Raw genomic sequence first — 20339 nt, 5'->3', positions numbered from 1 at the left:
TACAGACTGTATGATTCTACTCACATAAAATTCTAGAAATCTATAGTGACAGAAAGCAGATCCATGATTGCCTCAGGAGAGGAGCAGAGGGAGAGATAAATTACAGAAGAGTATGAGGAGACTTTTGGAAATTTTACAAATATTCATTATTATGATGATAGTTTCACGCATGAAAACATATCAAAATTAATCAAGTTGTACAGTTTAAATATGTGCAGTTTTTTTGTATATCATTTATACCTCCATAAAGATACAAAAGTTATTATTATTTGTTGAATCTGTGTTTCCGTTTCTTTTTCTGTTTTTGTCTGTCACCCAGGCTGAAGTGCAGTGGCACGATCATGGCTCACTGCAGCCTCAAACTCCCAGGCTCAGGTGATCCTCCCACCTCAGCCTCCTGAGTAGTTGCGACTAAAGGTATACACCACCACATCTGGCTAATTTTTGTATTTTTTGTAGAGTCGAGGTTTCGCTATGTTGCCCAGACTGGTCTCAAACTCTTCGACTCAAGCAATTCACCCTCCTAGGCCTCTCAAAGTGCTGGGATTACAGGCATGAGCCACCACACCTGGCCTGTTTTCCACTTCTTACTAACCACCCTCCTCCTTTGTGACCAACACATATTTTTTATTTCTGTTAATTGGACAGTTATCTTTTAAATATATTTAAATAAAAATTAGAAATTCATTTACCATTTCTGGTGTACTTCTTTTCTTCATGTAGATTCAGATTTCCAACTGGCATTATTTCCTTCTGCCTGAAAAACTTTCTTTAAGATTTCTTCATTCTTCTAGTGATGAATTATTTCAGCTTTTGTATGCCTGAAGAAGTCTTTATTTCATCTTCATATTTGAAAAATATTTTCACTAGGTTTAGAATTTTATGATGGCAGATATTTTTGTCTTTCAGTACTTTAAAAATGTTGTTCCACTGTCTTCTTGCCTGTATTGTTTCTGATGACAAATTTGTTGTCAACCTTATGTTTGTTCCTCTACATGAATGTGCCTTTTCCCGCTGTCTGCTTTTAAAAGTTTCTTTTATGGCTGGGCATGGTGGATTCATGGCTGTAATCCCAGCACTTTGGGAGGCCGAGGTGGGTGGATCACCTGAGGTCAGGAGTTCGAGACCAGCCTGACCAACATGGAGAAACCTTGTCTCTACTAAAATACAAAATTAGCTGGGCGTGGTGGCGCGTGCCTGTAATCCCAGGTACTTGGGAGGCTGAGGCAGGAGAATCGCTTGAACCCCGGAGGCAGAGGTTGCAGTGAGCCAAGATCACACCATTGCACTCCAGCCTGGGCAACAAGAGTGAGACTCAGTCTCAAAAAAAAAAAAATTTCTTTCATTACTGACTTTATACACTTTGATTATGATATACCTTGGTGTCATTTTCTTCACGTTTCTCCTGTTTAGGGTCCATTTAGCTCCATAGATCTGTGCATGTATCATTTTCATCCAAAGTTTTTGGCAATTATTTCTTCATATTGTTTTTATGTTCCCCCCCTTCCTTCGAGTATTCAATAACATGTGTATTAGGCTGTGTGATGTTGTCCCACAGCTCACAGATGTACTGTTTAGTTTTTTAATTCTTTTTTCCGTCTGTGTTTCATTTTGGATAGCTTCTATTACTATGCCTTCAACTTCACTAATCTTTTTATTTACAATGTCTAATTTGTCACTAATCCCACCCAATGTATTTTTCAGCTCATATATAGTTTTATCGCTAAAAGTTGAATTTGAGTCTATTTTTCTATATTCCATGTATCTACTAAACTTTCTGAATGTATGGAATATAGTTATAATACATGCTTTAATGTCCTTGTCTGAGTATTCTAACATCTGTGTCAGTTCCAGGTTGGTTTCAGTTGATTGATTTGTCTCGTTATGGGCTATATTTTCCTGCTTCTTTGCATGCCTAGTAATTTTTTATTGGATGAAAGACATCATGAATCTTATCTCGTTGCATCCTAGATATTGTTGTATTCCTGTAAATATTCCCGAGCTTTGTTCAGGGACCTAGTTAATTTAGTTGAAAACAGTTTAATCCATTATTACTTTTAAAATGTGTTTTGTGGGACCAGAGTCATGTCTAGTCTGGGGCTAGTTATTCTCCACTACATAGGTAAGACACTTCTGAATACTCTACCCCATGCCCCCTGAATTATGAAGTTTTCTAGTCTGGCTAATTGCAACAGGCACTATTTCTTGTCCTGTGTGAGCACTAGGTATTTTTTCCCTTTAGTTCTTTGGATGGTTCTTTCCCTAGCCTCAAGTAGTTTTCTCTCTTACATGCATTCTTCATTATTCTGCTGAATATTTGAGGGGGACCCTCTGCAGATTTCTGTAGTTTTCTGTGTAGCTTTCTCTTCTCCGTTAGTCTGTCCTGCAAATTATGGTTACCTTGGTGTATCTGTACTCAGCTCCATTTCCTCAACTCAGGGAGTCTGCCAGGCTCTGTTTAATTTTCTCCTCCCTGTATAGTGGCCTGGAAACTCTTACAACAATAGGTTGGGACAGTCATAGGACTCATCCTATTTGCTGCCCTTTCTTAGAAATCACTGTCCTTCATTATGTGATGTTCATTGTATTGAAAACCATTATGTTATAAATAGTTTTTTAGTTGTTGCAGGTGGGAAGGTAAATCTGGAACCCTGTTACTTCATATTCACCAGAAGCACAAACCTAACATAGATAATTTTATGCAAGCAGACATTATTTGTTGACTGATGGCTTTGCTTCTGACACCACAGGCCTGCTGTGGTTCAGTGCAGAAGTTAGGGTTCTTTGGCCTCTCCATTATATCCAATGATTATAACAACAGTAGAATTATTTATATTTCTGTATTCTCATACTCTAACCTTTGCTGTATAAACTAGAATGGAGCTGGACCGGGGGACAGGTAAGGCCAGTCATGGGTTAAACGTGGCTTACCTTCCTGAAACTTCACTTTAACTCAGAGATTTGGCACGAAAAGTAATTAAAGGTAGATACAGAGATATAGATGTGTGTGGGAGGGTGTGTGTGTGTGTGCATGCACATACACATGTGCACATGTCTGTTTCCAAGTTCCATTTAATGAGAGGGCCTAGAAGCAATGACACCTCAGTGATAATGACTGTACCCAGTGCCCAGGTCTTGGATTCTGACTATCATTTTCTGATCAAATAAACCAGGACTTCTTATGAAAGTGGTTGATTCCAGGGCTATGGCGGGGAAAATACGAGATAAGATCGGAGCATCTTACAGTGCCAAAAAGTGAAGAAATGTTCAAAAAGAGGGAGTGTTTTGTTTTGTTATGTTTTGTTTTGAGACAGGGCCTCTCTTTGTCACCCAGGCTAGAATTCAGTGGCGCAATCATGGCTTACTTCAGCTTCAACCTCCTGGACTCAAGCTATCTTGCCACTTCATCCTCCCTAGTAGTTGGAACTATAGAAGCACCATCATGCCTGACTAATTAAAAAAAAAATTGTAGAAACCGGGTCTCACTGTGTTGCCCAGGCTGGTCTCGAACTCCTGGGCTCAAGTGATCCTCCCACCTCAGCCTCCTAAACTGCTGGGATTGCAGGCAGGACCTACCATGTTCAGCCATGCTCAAAAAAGGAATAGGCATGTGGAAAGGTCACAGGAGCCAACCTGAAAGAATACCCAATGGCCAAAGCTGGAACAGTTTGAACAACAAAATAAATAGTGATAGTGTTTTATTATAAGCCAGAGAAAAACCTAAATATCTGTAAGTTCATAGCAATATAAATAACTGAATAAATAAATAAATAAATGGGAGAGAAAGGACAGCTCTTCCTTAGAGAAGAGTTGCAACTAATGGCTGTAGGAGTAATGAAGAGAAATGGAAAATCGCCATTAAAGCACCACTGTAATAATTGTTTCTGGCAAGATCCATCAGTGGATGCTGAATTAGTGAGTTAATGTTTGAGAGAAACAAGATATTTGCATACTCCTAAAGTATCTCTCTCAAGATATTTATTAATTATAAAGGAAAAAATAGTAACAGTAGAATTGAAAAACCCAGCAGACATCACATTAACCAAGTGATGAGGGTTAATATCACCAGTAATAAGACGCATCAGCATTGTATATCCCTGCTATGATGCACTGAGAAGGACACAGCATAATGTCTGTAATACATATTCTTGCCTAAAATGCATATTCTCAGTCTAATCTAATGAGAAAACATTAAGCAAACCCAAATTGAGGGAAATCTACTAAATACCTGATCACTAATCTTCGAAGAGTGTCAAGGTCACAAAAGACAAGACTTGAGGAACTGTCACTGATTAGAAGAGACTTAAAGAAACATGACAAATACAGCATGAAATTCTGGATTGGACCCTGGAATGTAAAAAGGCCATTGGTGGAAAAAGTGGTAAAATCCAAATAAAGTCCATAGTTTGGTTAATAGTATTGTGCCGATGTTAATTTCTTAGCTTTAACTATTACACTGTGGTTATGTTAGATGTTAACATCAGGGGAAGCGAAGTGAAAGGCATATGGGACCTCCTTGTAGTGTTTTTGCAACTTTTGTATAAATCTAAAGTTGTTCCAAAATAAAAAGTTTTTAAAAGTAATTTTAAAAGCTATATGATTCAGGGGATTTATAGAGCTCTGGCTAAGAGGGTAGGCTTTGGAGTGAGATTCCTTGGATTCTAATCCTGGCTCTGTCACTTATTAGCTGTGTGACTTTGAGTGAGTCACTTAACTTCTCTTTGCATCATTCGTTTCATCATCTATAAAATGTAAGGATTAAGGAAGATAATGTAAAATGCATAAATTAGTGCGTGGTACATCGTCAGTACCAATAGAGAGTAAAATTAGAATGAATGTTTACAATAAAATATTGTGCTGCTATTTAGGCTCCATCTTCCAGATCTACTGGGTATTTGCTTTAATGAAAAATTTTGAGAAACACCTCTCCAGATAGAGTTATAGTTCTTAGCCCTCCTGATTAACTGTTGAGGAGTCTTCCAACGGCTTGGAGGCCCCAGTATAATTTAAAGCTATTGGCAAAGTAGCTGCAGGGGCCACCCCGCTCATTAGCATCTCCTTAATAAGCATTGTGGGTATACATTTATATGGCAAGTTAGTTACTCCTAGTGTCTTTTATTCAAGGGTAAACACTTCCTGCATCTAGGAAGTATTTAGTAGTTATGACTTGCTAATTGTATATTGGTTATTTTATGCCAGGACTTTGGGATATGGGAACGTGGAGACAAGACCAACCAAGGGATCTCAGAGTTGAATGCCAGTTCAGTTGGAATGGCAAAGGTAATTTTCCTTTCTTGTTTGTACTAAGTATGGGATAAGGAAGTCTGGTATCCCTTTGTCACAGATAAAACTTAATGTGAGTGTGGACCATAATCAAATTAATGATTATTTTAAACCACAGGCAACATTCAGATTCTCCTATAGAACCATGGATATGTAGATGAAAACTTTCATAAGCTGCAGATTTGATATCCAACTGCTTTTGTGGCATGTCTCTACTTATATTATATGCCATAAGGACTTGAAAGGACTTAAACTGAACTTATCATCTCTACCATTACAAAAACAAGCAAAAGAAGGCTTTTATTCCTTCCATTTACCAGTTGACCAAGCTTTATATCAAGGAATCCTCTCTCAATCCTCTATCCTCTTTATTTTCCTCCATCCCCCAAATCATCATCATCATCATCATCATTAGCAGCAGCAGCATTACTGTTCAACTTGGCTCTACTTTTTCATCCTACCCACTCTTGTCTTCTCTGGAAACAAGAAAACATACAATAAGATAGCAGGAATAGGATCAAACATATCCATTATGAGAAATATGCATGATTTAGTCTCTCCTACTAATATGCAAAGATATAGATAGATTTTAAAAAATAAAAGGAAATCCAATATATGCTGTCTATAAGAGCTCTAATATAACAATGATACATAAAGGTTAAAAACAGAAGGATGAGCAAAATACAGTCTGACAAACATAAAAAAGAGCTAGGGTGACTATGTGAATGTCAAGTGAAGTAGAATTCAAAGTAAAAAATATTACATGGAACAGAGGACAAAGGGAGTCACAATAGAATTTTATTCTATTTTTATTTTATTTAATTTATTTATTTTATTTAATTAATTTATTTATTATTATTTTATTTATTTATTTTTTGAGATGGAGTCTCGCCCTGTCGCCCAGGCTGGAGTGCAGTGGCACAATCTTGGCTCACTGCAACCTCCACCTCCTGGGTTCGAGAGATTCTCCTGCCTTATCCTCCTGAGTACCTGGGACTACAGGCATCTGCCACCATGCCCAGCTAATTTTTTTTAATTTTTTTTATTTTTAGTAGAGACAGGATTTTGCCATGTTGACCAGGCCAGTCTCGAACTCCTGACCTCAGGTGATCCATCTGCTTCAGCCTCCGAAAGTGCTGGGATTACAGGCGTGAGCCACTGTGCCTGGCCTAACAATCTCATAGTGCACTGAACAACATAACCAAACATCCTTCTATGTCATTTCACACAGACAAATTTAGTTTATTCTTTTCAGCTGCTATACAGTATTTAGTAATTGCTCCATTGACATAATTGTCTTTATTTTTTAATATTCTAGATAATACTTTAGTGAAGATCCTTGTACATACATCCAGGTAAATTTACACAAATATTTTTATAGGAAAAATTCCTCAAAGTGGAACCCTTAGGTTAAGGGATGTATACTTTTAAATTGCCCTTCAGATATAAACAGACACTTCTCAAAAGAAGACATTTATGCAGCCAGAAAACACATGAAAAAATGCCATCATCACTGGCCATCAGAGAAACGCAAATCAAAACCACAGTGAGATACCATCTCACACCAGTTAGAATGGCGATCATCAAAAAGTCAGGAAACAACAGGTGCTGGAGAGGATGTGGAGAAATAGGAACACTTTTACACTGTTGGTGGGAATGTAAACTAGTTCAACCATTGTGGAAGACAGTGTGGTGATTCCTCAGGGATCTAGAACTAGAAATACCATTTGACCCAGCCATCCCATTACTGGGTATATACCCAAAGGATTATAAATCATGCTGCTATAAAGACACATGCTGACGTATGTTTATTGCGGCACTATTCACAATAGCAAAGACTTGGAACCAACCCAAATGTCCAACAACGATAGACTGGATTAAGAAAATGTAGCACATATATACCATGGAATACTATGCAGCCATAAAAAATGATGAGTTCATGTCCTTTGTAGGGACATGGATGAAGCTGGAAACCATCATTCTCAGCAAACTATCACAAGGACAAAAAACCAAACACCGCATGTTCTCACTCATAGGTGGGAATTGAACAGTGAGAACACATGATCACAGGAAGCGGGAACATCACACACCAGGGCCTGTTGTGGGGTGGGGGGAGGAGGGAGGGATACATTAGGAGATATACCTAATGCTAAATGACCAGTTAATGGGTGCAGCACACCAATATGGCACATGTATACATATGTAACAAACCTGCACGTTGTGTACATGTACCCTAAAACTTAACGTATAATAAAAAAAATTTCAAATGAAAAAAAAAATAAATTGCCCTTCAAAAATATTTCCACTAGTTTACACTTCCTCATCCTCATATGGTGGATATATGTCATTATATACCATAGATGTCATTTTTCTTTTCTTTTTTTTTAATCATATGCTGTTTCTTTCAGTGAATAAAAGTGTTTGACAGAGAAATACCTTTGGAAACTAACATTGAGAACATGTTATTACAACCTGTTTCTTTTTGCACTGGTACTTATTATTACAAATTTACATATAGAGCTTTTTTGCCATTTTTCTCAAACTCTCACTACCTGGATATTATCAATATTTTTGTATATTTGATTTAAAGTTTTTGTACCACTTAAACTTTTTTGCCTTTTATTTTGTGTTCATTTGTGACTTAGAGGAAAGTTATAATAATTGTACAAAGAATTCCTATATAGTACCCTTCACTCAAGTTCCCTACTTGTTAATATTTGCTTTATCTTTTTCTCTGATTAAATAAAACACACACACACACACACACACACACAGAGTTATTTTTTTCTGAACCAATAGACAGTACATTGCAGACATGATGCCCCCATTACTCCTAAATATTTCAGTGTGAATTTCCTCAAGGACTCTTTTATAACCATGATACAAGCATCAAAATCAGGAAATGAACACTGGCATTATACTGCCACCTAATTGATATAGCCCATTCAAATTTATTTAGTTGTCCCAATAATGTGATTTGTAGCAAAAAAAAAAAAAATCCTTTTGATCCAGAATCCAGTCTAAGATAACATATTACATTTAATTGTAATGTCTCTTTAGGCTTCTTCAGTCTGGAACAGTGCCTCAGTCCTTACTTGTCTTTCATGACCTTAGCATTTTTGAAGAGTATAGGCCAGTTATTTTACAGAATGTTCCTCGATTTGATTTCTTGTGACATTTCCTCACGATTAGATTCAGGTTATGTGTTTTTGGCAAGAATACCACAGAGGTGATGCTGTGTCCTTAATTTATCATCAGGAAGCACATGATGTGAATTTGTCCCATTACTGTTGATGTTATCTTTTATGACTTCATTAAGGTGGTATCTGCCAGGTTTCTCCACTGTAAATATTCTATTTTCCCTTTGTAATTGTTATGACTTGAATGTTTGTGGTCCCCCCTCACCAAAATTCGTATTGAAACTTAATTACCAATATAGCAGTATTGAGAGGTGGAGCCTTTAAGCCGTGACTGGATCATGAGAGTTCTTCCCTCATAAATGCATTAATCAATTCATGGATTAATGGATTAGTGAGTTATCATGGGAATGGGACTGGTGGCTTTATAAGAGAAGGAAGAGACACTTGAGCTAGCACACTCAGGCCCCCTCATCATGTGATACCCCATTCCATCTCGGGACTCTGCAGAGTTTCTACTCACCAGAAGCCCTCACCAGATGGGGCCCCTTGACCTTGGACTTATCAGCATGTTGAAGGGGAGCCAGGTGCTATTCCTCAAGACAATGGAAGAAAGACCCCAAGGCATTTCAGAGATCTTAGGTGCTGCCTTTTCCATCACAGGCCCAAAGGCCTAGGAGGGCAGAATAGTTTCAGGGAACAGGCCTGGGGTGTTCTTTATTGGCTGTGCCCAGGACTGCCTTGGAACTGTACTCCCGGCACCCCTGCTTCAGTGTTCACTCAGCTCATGCCACTACTCCAAAAGGTCCGAGTGATAAACCTTGAAGGTATCCATGTGGTGTTAATTCTGCAGGCCCACAGAATGCAAGAGCTGCAGAAGCATGACAGTTTCCACCTGGATCTCAAAGGACATATAAAACAGCTTCTGGGCCCAGGCAGAGACTCGTCACAGGGGTGGAACCACAACAGAGAGCCCCCGCTAGAGCAACACTGAAGCAGAAACATGGGGTTGCAGCTTCCACAGAGAGTTCCCACTAGGGCAGGACCACCACTGGAATGCCAGAACTGTAGTCACTGGCAGCATGCAAGGTCTGCCTGGGAAAGCTTCAGGCACCAGACTGCAACCTATAGAAGCAGCTACCTGTGCTGCACCCATCAAAGCCATAGGGGCAGGGCTGCCTGAGGCCTTAGAGACCCAATCCCAACCTGAGCGCAGAGTCAAAAGAGATTATTCTTCAGCTTTCAGATTTAATGTCTGCTATGCTGGGTTTAAGACTTGCTCTAAGCCTGTTACTCCTTTCTTTTTGCCTATTCCTCTCTTTTAGAATGGGAATATCTCTGTCTGTCTTATGCCTGTACCACCATTGTATCTTGAAAGTTGATAACTTGTTTTGATTTCAGACTCATAGATGAGATTTTGGACTTTTGAGTCTTATCTTTGGTGCTGGAATGAGTTAAGACTTTGAGGCCATGGGGTTAGAATGAATGTGTTTATATGTGAGAAGGACATGAGTTTGGCGGGGTAAGGAGTAGTATAGTAAGGCAGTAATTAATGAGTATTTTGGGCCTGGCTAACTTCTACTTACCCTATAGGTCTCAATTTAGATGTCATTTCTTCAGGGAAGACTTTCAAAACTGCCTTCTACCCCCAAGACTAGGTCAAGTCTGCCCTTTAATTGAGGAATTACAGATAACTAATAAATACTAGAAATAATATTCAATCTTATTAGCAATTTAATGCATGTGAATGCAACAGATACACCATTTTTTTATCACATTAGGAAAAAATGTTAAGATAATACATTGTTTGCATTAAGGAAGGTATTGTCATATACTGCTAGTGATAGCTATGTTGGTACAACTTGCAAGAAAAGCAATTTAGCATTATGTCTTAAAAATTATTCATACTCTTTTACCCAGTGATTCTACTTCAGGGAATTGATGCTTATAAAATAACTCAAAATGAATACAAAGAGTTATTTTATTAGCTTGACAGCCATTACTGAGAGCCTACCGTATGCCATGCTTTGTGCTAGATATTAGTGAAGACATAATCCCTGATCTCAAGGAATTTATAATTTAGCAATAGATGTTTATCAAAGTTCTATTTCTAATAGCACAAAATTAAAGGCGACCTAAATTTCTAACAATTGGTAAATGGCTAAATATACTTTATTATAGCCATATGAGATAATAATATGTCAAAATAGTGTTTGTAATATGGAAAAATACTTATGCTATATTATTAATTGTAAAAAGTAGGATACCAGATGTGATCTCAACTGTACACAAATAGACATAGAAAAAACTAATAACATGTCAAAAATGTTAAAAGTGGTTGTTTTGGGTGATTTTCTTGCCCTCTGTACTTTACTGTGTTTTCAAAATATTCTATAAGGAGTGTGTTTTACTTTTATGATAAAAAATATATTTAGAAAAGTAAGAAATTAATAAATAAATTCTATTTTAAAAAACATAATATCTCATTTATATGTGGAATCTAAAAAAGTTGAACTCATAGAAGCAGAGAGTACAATGATGGTTAAGTATTATGCTTAACTTGATAATGCTACAAACTCCTTCTTAACTTTCTCTGAGACAATATGGGAGACAAAGAGAAACTCAGAATGCCTTGGGAATAAATAATGTTATTGTATTATATATTCTGTCAGACATATTCAAAAGTGACATCATGTGTGTTGATAAGATACTGGGATATAGGGAGAAGAAATATATATCTTTCTAATGCTAAACTTGTCCTTTCCGTTCTTGTTCCTCACAGGCAGCCCTGGAAGCATTAGATGAACTGGATCTGTTTGGTGTGAAAGGTGGGCCTCAATCAGTTATCCATGTCCTGGCTGATGAAGTACAACACTGCCAGGTAAGGGATTATGGAAAATGGAAATAGCAAATTTTATTCTTGCCCAGACTCAGATTTAAGCATGAGCTTTAGATTAAGGATAGCTGAATGAGAGACAGTGCATCATCTGATTAATTACCATGTACCAAAAATATATTTAGCAAGCACACTGTACTGAGATAAGCCAAATATAGCATGGGCTATAAAATAGATCATAGTCCTGTTCTCTAGCCAAAGGTTATAAAGGGATCCCACCATACTATGTGGAATTATCCACCAGTATCATATCAAAGGGATATGGTCTCTCTTTCTGAATATCTCCTTTTCTAAATATATAAAGAAAACAAGAGATGATAGATTCTTAGTATTCTTGTTAGTGTTTCTGAAACATTCTCTTGTCCCTGGTTGACTCTAGGCTTAGATATTTGGAGATTAGACTTTAAGTGGCAAATACGTATTTTCAGTTTTGTTTAGGATTACTCTCCATATTGAAAGATTAAGGTTTTTCTCGTTGGCATGAGGAATTTTCTCCTTTCCTTCAAACCCTGATTAGATACCATAGGGTCCTATTGAGTATAATAAACTCATCTCCAATTTTAAAAACACAAAATTTCCCAGAGGAAAAAAAAATATGTCAGGAGTAGAGGAGCTGAGCCTTCCCTATCCTGCTTCTCAGCAGCTGTGTTTTCTCTTGACTTTGTTCTTAAGTAGTTGCTAGTGGAGCAACAGGACTGTGGGTGGTATAATAATGTTAGAATATTCCTTATCTGTGAGTAACTGGTTAAGAATCAGGATAGGGAAGTATTGAGAGCAGAATTAAGGCAAGAGATGATTTACAGAAATTGCTGGTTTTCTAAGTTCTAACTATAGAGTAATGTCTAGATTTTCTTGTGAATGGTCCTCTTCTACATAAATCTTTTGAAACCAAAGCTATTAGATTTACAATGCTAAGGTATTTACTAACCTACTTAAAATAGATAAAGAATATTCTTTTCTATTTTGTCAAACATATTCAAAAGTGATATCATGTGTGTTGATAAGATATTGGGGTAAAGGGAGAAGAAATACATCCTTTTGTATAAACTTAACTTCTTTTCTCTTAGTCTATCCTAAATTCACTACTGCCCCGTGCTTCAACATCAAAAGAGGTTGATGCTAGTCTACTCTCAGTGGTTTCCTTCCCTGCCTTTGCAGTAGAGGATAGCCAGTTGGTGGAGCTCACAAAACAGGAAATCATCACCAAGCTTCAGGTATGTCCATATGTGCCTTTGTTTTCTTTAAGGCTGTGACTTTAAGGATAAATTGTGCCTTTGGGGGCCTTAAGTATGACCTGTGACTGTGATTTCAAGAAACCTTTAAGTTTTCTGAGTTGTCTTTATAGTTTCTTTTAAAAGTGTTAAAGCTTCTGCAGCCATTCCTGGTAGCAATGCAGGGTGGTACACTCACTTTAGAAAACAGTTTGGCAGTTTCTTATAAATTTAATCATACACCCACCCTATAACCCAACTATGTCATCCTAGAAATCTACCCTACAGAAATGAAAACTTATGCTCACGAAAAAATCTGCACACAAATGTTTACAGCAGCTTTATTCATAATTGCCAAAAACTGGAAAAAACCTTCAACAGAGGAAGGGATAAACAAATTACACTATATTCATGCAGTAGAATACTGCTCAACAATAAAAAGATACAAGGTACCAACTTGATCAGATTTAATCATGGTGTATAATCTTTTTGATGTGCTGTTGGATTTGTTTTGACAGTATTTTGTTGAGGATTTTTGCATCTATGTTCATCGGGGATATTGGCCCATGGGTTTTTTGTTGTTCTTGTGTCCTCGTCAGTTTTGGTTTCAGGGTACTGCTGGCCTTGTAGTGAGTTTGGAAGAATTCCCTCCCCTTCAATTTACTGGAGTAGTTTGGTTTTAGCTCTTTAAAAGTTTGGTAGAACTCAGCAATAAAGCCATCCATTCCTGGACTTTTCTTCATTGGAGTACATTTTATTACTGATTCAATCCCATTACTCGTTATTCGTCTTTTCAGGTTTTCTATTTCTTCTTGGTTCAATCTTGGTAAGTTGTATGTGTCCGGAAATGTATCTGTTTTCTCTAGGGTTTCCAATTTCTTGGCATATACTTATTGATAATAGTCTCTAATAATCCTTTGTATTTCTGTGGTATTGGTTATAATGTCTCTTTTTTATTTCTTATTTTATTTACTTGGGTCTTTTATTCTTAGTCTGGCTAATGGTTTGCCAATTTTGTTTATTTAAAAAACTTTTCATTTTGTTGATCTTTTGTATTTTTTGGCCTTAATTTCACTTATTTCTAATTTGGTCTTTGTTATTTCTTTCCTTCTATTAATTTTGGGTTCTGTTTTTTCTTTTCTAATTCCTTGAGGTGCATCATTAGGTTGTTTATTTCAAATCTTTCTACTATTTTGATGTAGGCATTTATTGCCATAAACTTCCTTCTTAGTACTGCTTTTTCTTTATCTCATAGGTTTTGGGATGTTATGTTTCCATTTTCATTTATTTTAAGAAATTTTAAAATTTCTTTCTTAATTTCTTCATTGACTCATTGGTCATTGAGGAGCATGTTGTTTAATTTCTATGTGTTTGTACAGTTTCAAAAGTTTCTCTTGTTATTGATTTCTGGTTTTCAATGATGTCAGAAAAGATAATTGATAATGATTTCAATTTTTAAAAGTTTGTTGAGACATGTTTTATCACCTAACATATGATCAATCCTTGAGAATGTTCCATGTGCTAATGTGTTTTCTGTACCTGTTGGATGAAATGCCCTGTAAATGTCTGTTAGGTCCATTTGGTCTATAATGCAGTTTAAATCTAGTATTTCTTTGTTGATTTTCTATATAAATGATCTATCTAATGCCAAGAGTAGAATGTTGAAGTCTCTCACTATTATTATACTGGAGTCTAACTCTCCTTTTAGATCTAATAATATTTGGTTTATATATCTGGATGCTGCAATGTTAGGTGCATATATATTTACAATTATTATAGCCTTTTGCTGAATTGATCCTTTTATTATTATATAATGACCTTCTTTGTCTCTTTTTACTTTCAACTTAAAGCCTGTTTTATCTGATATAAGTATAGCTACTCCTGCTTGCTTTTGGTTTGTATTTGCATGGAACATCTGTTTCCATTCCTTCCAGTTTAGTCTATGTGTGTCTTTACAGGTGAAGTGACTTTCTTGTAGGCATCATATGAGTCTTGTTTTTCTTATCCATTCAGCCAATCTACATCTAAGTTGAGAAATTTAATCTATTTACATTCAAGGTTATTATTGATAAATGAGGACTCTCTCCTGTTATTTTGTTAATTGTTTTCTGGTTGTTTTGTATATCTTTTGTTCCTTTTTTCCTCTCTTGTTGTTTATCTTTACAGTTTGGTGGTTTTCTGTAGTGATAAGGCTTGATTCCTTTCTCTTTCTCTTTCTTTCTCTTTCTCCTTTCTGTATGTGCCGTACTAGTGAGTTTTATACTTTTGCATGTTTTCATGATGATAGTTATCATACTTTCACTTCCAGTTGTAGAACTCCCTTAGGCATTTCTTGTAAGGCTGGTCTAATTCTGCGTATAATGTTCTTGCCTGACAGGTTTGTTTTTTTTTTTTTCCAGCACTTAGAATATATCATCTCATTCTCTTCCAGCCTGTGAGATTGCTATTGAGAAATCTGTTGCTAGTCTAATGAAGATTCCCTTATATGTAACTTTATGCTTTTCTCTTGCTGTTTTTAAAATTTTCTCTTTGTCTTTGACTTTTGACATTTTGACTATAATGTACCTATGAGAGAACATTTTTTGGATTGAATCTACTTGGGAACCTTTGAGTTTCCTGGATCTGGATATCCATATTTTTCCCAAGAATTGGGAATTTTTCAGCTATTATTTCATCAAATAGGTTTTCTGCACATTTTCCCATCTCTTGTCTTTCTAAAACTTCCATAATGCAATTATTTGTTTGCTTTATGGTGTTCTGCAAGTCCTGTAGGTTTGTTTCATTCTTTTTTATTCTTTTTTTTTTTTGTATGCCTGGTTTATTTCAAAAGATCTGCCTCCAAGTTCAGAAATTCTTCTGCTTGATCTCATCTGTTGAAGCTCTCGATTGTGTTTTTTATTTCATTAATTGAATTCTTCTGCATTAAAATTTGTTTTTTAAATAATATCTCTGTTGAATTTCTCATCAGATCATGAACTGTTTTCCTGACTTTATTATCTATCTTTATTCTTTTATATCTTGCTGGGTTTCCTTAAGATCATAATTTTGAGTTTCTTTTATAGCATTTCATAAATTTCCTTTTCTTTGAGGTCTGTTACTAGATAATTATTATGTCCCTTTGGATGTGTCATGTTTCCTTGCCTTTTCATGTTTCTTGTGTCCCTGAATTGATATATGCACATCTGGTGGAGCAGGTACCTCTTCCAATTTATGGAGCAGCTTTGATAGGGAAAGACTTTTTTCTGGAGATGGGTCCTAAGGTGTTGGTTTAGGTAGGATACACTGGCTTTGGTTCTAGGTGGACACAGTTATTATAGTCTCTGTGCAGTTTCTTGAGCTGTAATCCACATAATTGACGTTTGTGAGTACCTCAATGGCCTAGGCTGCAGGAGTTTGTGAGTGTGGTGGGTGGCTTTGCTGGGGGTGGGCTCCTGTACAGACTGATTCCTGGCCCTGGGGTGTACACATGCATGAGGAGAAGGGCTGCCAGGCTGTTTTTCTAGCCAAGGTCATAGGCACATGGCAGGTCGGCTGGTTCAGGGACTGGTTTGCCAACCAGGGGCAGGGCTGCTGGGCTATTTCTGTGCCTGGGGGCGTGGGACTTGGGAACTGGCTTGCCAGGGGTGGAGCCACTGGGCTGTTTCTCTGACCGGGGACATGGGTCCGTCAGGCTGTTTGTTTCGGCTGTCCAGGGTTGGCTTTCTACTATGCAGGACCAGAGTCATGGCCATTCCTGGGGCCAGGCTTCGAGCAGCTGAAGTCATGGCACTGCAGCCACCTGTGTGGGGTTGGTGAAATGATGGCAAAGAGTCAAGGTTGGAGAGGCACAATGGCTACTGGCCCCCAGAGTAGGGGGGCCAACTACTACACTCCTGCAGTAGCTCCAGTTTCAAGATGGCACTGTACTGCAGCAGCTTTGGTCATGAGAAATAGGAAGTGCACAACATGTACTCGTACTCTGGAGTAATGCAACTGTGTGAATTCTAGGCAGCTCCCCAAACTGGGCTCAGCACTTGGGAGGACTGTAGGATTCTCCTATAGTAAGGACTGCAGGTGTCTGGGCTGGCAATGAGGGACAGTGGGAGCCTTTTGCTTACCTTTTCCCTGCAAGGGGAAGTCCCTCCTGTCTCTGAGCCAATCCCAATAGGGGAGATGGGGCAGCAGAGCTAGGGTGCCTCGCTCCCCTCTCTATGCTGCCATTCTGGGCTTTTCTACTTCACAGGGTTCTTGCTGCCAGTCACTTGCTACACCACAGTGCTCTCCCTCAGACACTCCACTTGAATTTTAGTTGTTTATTAGTTGTTTTGGTCCTTTTTTGTGGGGAAGACAAGCACCAGGCACCTCTAGTCAGCCATCGTGCTCTGTGTTGATTCTTTTTTTTTTTTTTTTTTTTGGGTACATTCCAAACATGTGTAACCAATGAACATGGCCTGGTTTTTTTTTTTTTTTTTATTGGTATTCACTTCAGTAACTTGAATCCACAGATATAAGCAGTATATAACCAGAAAGTTACAAGTAAACACAGATTATACATGCAAATTTCTGTTCACAAAGGTCACATATGCAGGTACATGAATTAGAAGCGTGCATCTAGGATTATGGCCAAACTGTTTTTAAGATGCAGAAATATAAAATTACATCTTGAAAATATGAAGAGGTGGTCTACACACTTCAAAAATCAAATGTTGCTTATACCAGAGATGTATGACGATTATAGGATTCAAGTGACAAGCAATAAGTTCTCAAAAATTAGTACTGGTCAAAGAGAATGGGAATATTTTTACGTTTCACTGAAAATATATTGACTACTAGGATACAAAATCTAGCAGGAACTCAGGGAAAAAATTACAAAATCTAAAGCCAATTACTTAATATTTCTTATTACCTAAAGAACAGCATGACATTTACAGAAAACTGCACCTGCATTTGAATTGCCAATCTCATTTTAATGAAGTTCTCCAAAAATGAAATGCAACCAAAAAAGGGTCAAACTCCAAATGAAAAGTTTGCAAGGCTCAGATTAAAACATGGAATGTTTCAGATGAAAGTAATAAAAATACTATTGGTTTTGTTCTTTATTAAATGGAATCAAATATTGACATTTCTTTGAAGCTTGGAACTACTAAATTTCATTTTCCCAAATGGTTCTGCATTTTTTTCTTAGTGGTGCAAGTTGTCTTAAGTAGCTTACGAAGTCAGTCTCTACAAATTACTTCTATAAAACAACTATTCATTAATCGTATGTATTTTTTTGCTATAACACTTAACACATGAACAGACATTAATTCTCCACCAAAAGAGTACAATAGTTTTCTTCTGTCAGTATTGTATTTAAAAAAGGTTAACATTAAACACAAAGAACCATTATTTTCTTTGAAATCCTTAAATCGCCCGTCCCCGCCCCGGGGGCCGCTGCCACCTGCCTCCCACCATGGCTCTGAAGAGAATCCACAAGGAATTGAATGATCTGGCACGGGACCCTCCAGCACAGTGTTCAGCAGGTCCTGTTGGAGATGATATGTTCCATTGGCAAGCTACAATAATGGGGCCAAATGACAGTCCCTATCAGGGTGGAGTATTTTTCTTGACAATTCATTTCCCAACAGATTACCCCTTCAAACCACCTAAGGTTGCATTTACAACAAGAATTTATCATCCAAATATTAACAGTAATGGCAGCATTTGTCTTGATATTCTACGGTCACAGTGGTCTCCAGCACTAACTATTTCAAAAGTACTCTTTTCCATCTGTTCTCTGTTGTGTGATCCCAATCCAGATGATCCTTTAGTGCCTGAGATTGCTCGGATCTACAAAACAGATAGAGAAAAGTACAACAGAATAGCTCGGGAATGGACTCAGAAGTATGCGATGTAATTAAAGAAATTATTGGATAACCTCCACAAATAAAGATAGGGGAATTCTGAAAGAGAAAGTCCTTTTGATTTCCATTTGACTGCTTTCTATGAGCCCACGCCTCATCTTTCCCTATGCATATGTTTACCTGATACAGCAGTGCTGCGTGTTGTACATACTTGGAACAACAAACTAGAAATACTGTACTTCTGTACCAACATTGCCTCCTAGCAGAGAAGTGTGTGTGTGACAAGCCAGTTCTACAGGCATTACCTAGGTGTGAGACTAAAAGCTTTTCTTATTGACTTAAATTTGGATAACAGCAGGGTGTGAGGGGGGTGGTGGGTATGGTGTGTGCTTGGATGGGAAAGAAAAGGCTCCACTCACCTGTAGCAGATTATTTTTAAGTGGAATCCATTTAAACTCAAAACAGTTATGAAAAGCAAGGTGAAGAACGTGAAGCTGTGTCTGTACTCATTTTATTCTGAAGGAGCTACGTCTTAGGTGAAAGTTATGACCAATCAGATTAAACTCTACCCACATCCTGCATTTTAAAGTCTAAGTTTAACTGGTCAACATTTAAATAGATTGGAGCTATTAGTACATCAAGTGTGATGGGCTTTGTTCCCAACTCTTTTACATCTCCCTACCCCTTCAACCTTTGGCCTTTCAGCCCTTCTTTCTCTCTTCCATATTCTTTGGTTTGTATGTGGTTTCTCAGTTAATACATAGCTAATAGCTCTTATTTTTCTTATGTTTTTAACCGCTTAGGTCTATTTGGATGTAAGGGTGAAAATTCATTTGATGGAAATACTTGTGTATATTTAAAGACCCAGTTGCTCCTCTGGAGCTTGTACATTCAAGAATGATTAATCTGTGTAATAAACTGGTTACTACAGTCATTACATATATATATATATAAAAAAGAAATCCTTAAATCTTCTTGCATATCTTAAGTTTCCTTCTCCTGTCTGCATTCTTCTGCCAATTTATTCAGAAATTTATTTAATTTCTCATAATGAGGAAGGCTGCTGCAATGAGTATTCTTTGCAACTTCTTTTGTATAAAAGAGTGAACATAGCTTACCGTAAAGCCCTGTTTTAGGTATCACATAGTCTATACAAACAGGAACATTGGGCTGATATGGTCCAATTCTATACTCATCTGGGATTGTATAGTCCTCCTCGTTCTCATCACTTTGGCCATCTGCATTTTCACTTATGTTGATTATTCAGTGCATTTTACTAAGTGAAAAAAAGCCAAACCTCAAAGACTACATATTACATGATTCCATTTACATGACACTCTGGAAAAGACAAAACTATAGGGAGGAAAACAGATCGGTAGTTGCCAGAAGTTGGGAGGACAGATTGTCTATAAAGATATAGCACTAGAGAATTTTGAGGGTGATGGAATGGTTCTCTATGGACTTATGCTGGTGGACATGTGACTATATGTTTGTCAAAAGCCAAGGAATTGTATGCCACAAGAAGTAAATGTAAAGAATCAACCAGGGTGTGTCAAGAAAGATGGAATTCAGACTGAAAAATGAGTCTAATTACATTACAAATTAATCAGGTAACCACACTAAAGGGTATGGAAAAGAAAGGAGCTGACCTAAGTCTTGGAAAACAGTGTTTTGACTAGATACTGCAAGCCTAACCTGAAGACAAAAATAACTGTATACACACACTGTACTCTAGTTCAGGGGTTAGCAAATTACAGCCTGTGGGCTGGCCATCTGTTGTTATAAATAGAGTTTTATTGGAACACAACCATGGTGTATTTACATATTGTCCATGGCTGCTTTCAAGGCATAACAGCAGATCTGAGTAATTGCAACAGAGGCTGTATGGTCTGCACAATCTAAAATATTCACTACCTGGTCCTCTATGAAAAAGTTTGCCAACCCCTGCTCTAGTTGATAAATTTGTCTCTCAAAGGGGTACTGGTTGGCA

General features: G+C 37.4%; 2 protein-coding genes across 2 annotated transcripts in view; both read left to right on the top strand.

Moving 5' to 3' along the window:
• PHKA1 (phosphorylase kinase regulatory subunit alpha 1) overlaps window positions 1-20339 on the top strand; it is a 147729-nt gene that overhangs the window by 35155 nt on the left and 92235 nt on the right. Inside the window, exons 4-8 of the mRNA XM_058441325.1 lie at window positions 2877-2899; window positions 4249-4381; window positions 5200-5280; window positions 11203-11301; window positions 12384-12530. Of these exons, the coding sequence (XP_058297308.1) occupies window positions 2877-2899; window positions 4249-4381; window positions 5200-5280; window positions 11203-11301; window positions 12384-12530 (483 nt within the window). The remainder of the gene's footprint in view (window positions 1-2876; window positions 2900-4248; window positions 4382-5199; window positions 5281-11202; window positions 11302-12383; window positions 12531-20339) is intronic.
• Window positions 17918-19292, top strand: LOC116811794 (ubiquitin-conjugating enzyme E2 D2-like). The gene has a single exon (XM_032757184.2). The coding sequence runs from the start codon at window positions 17959-17961 to the stop codon at window positions 18400-18402; it is 444 nt and encodes a 147-aa protein (XP_032613075.1). The 5' UTR covers window positions 17918-17958; the 3' UTR covers window positions 18403-19292.

Source organism: Hylobates moloch, unplaced genomic scaffold, assembly GCF_009828535.3.
Source record: "Hylobates moloch isolate HMO894 unplaced genomic scaffold, HMol_V3 SCAFFOLD_7, whole genome shotgun sequence".
NCBI classification, from domain to species: Eukaryota; Metazoa; Chordata; class Mammalia; order Primates; family Hylobatidae; genus Hylobates; species Hylobates moloch.
This window is presented reverse-complemented; position numbering and strand designations above follow the sequence as displayed.

Excerpts from the sequence above, each read along its gene's own strand:
- LOC116811794 (XM_032757184.2), top strand. The coding sequence starts at position 17,959 with ATGGCTCTGAAGAGAATCCACAAGGAATTGAATGATCTGGCACGGGAC.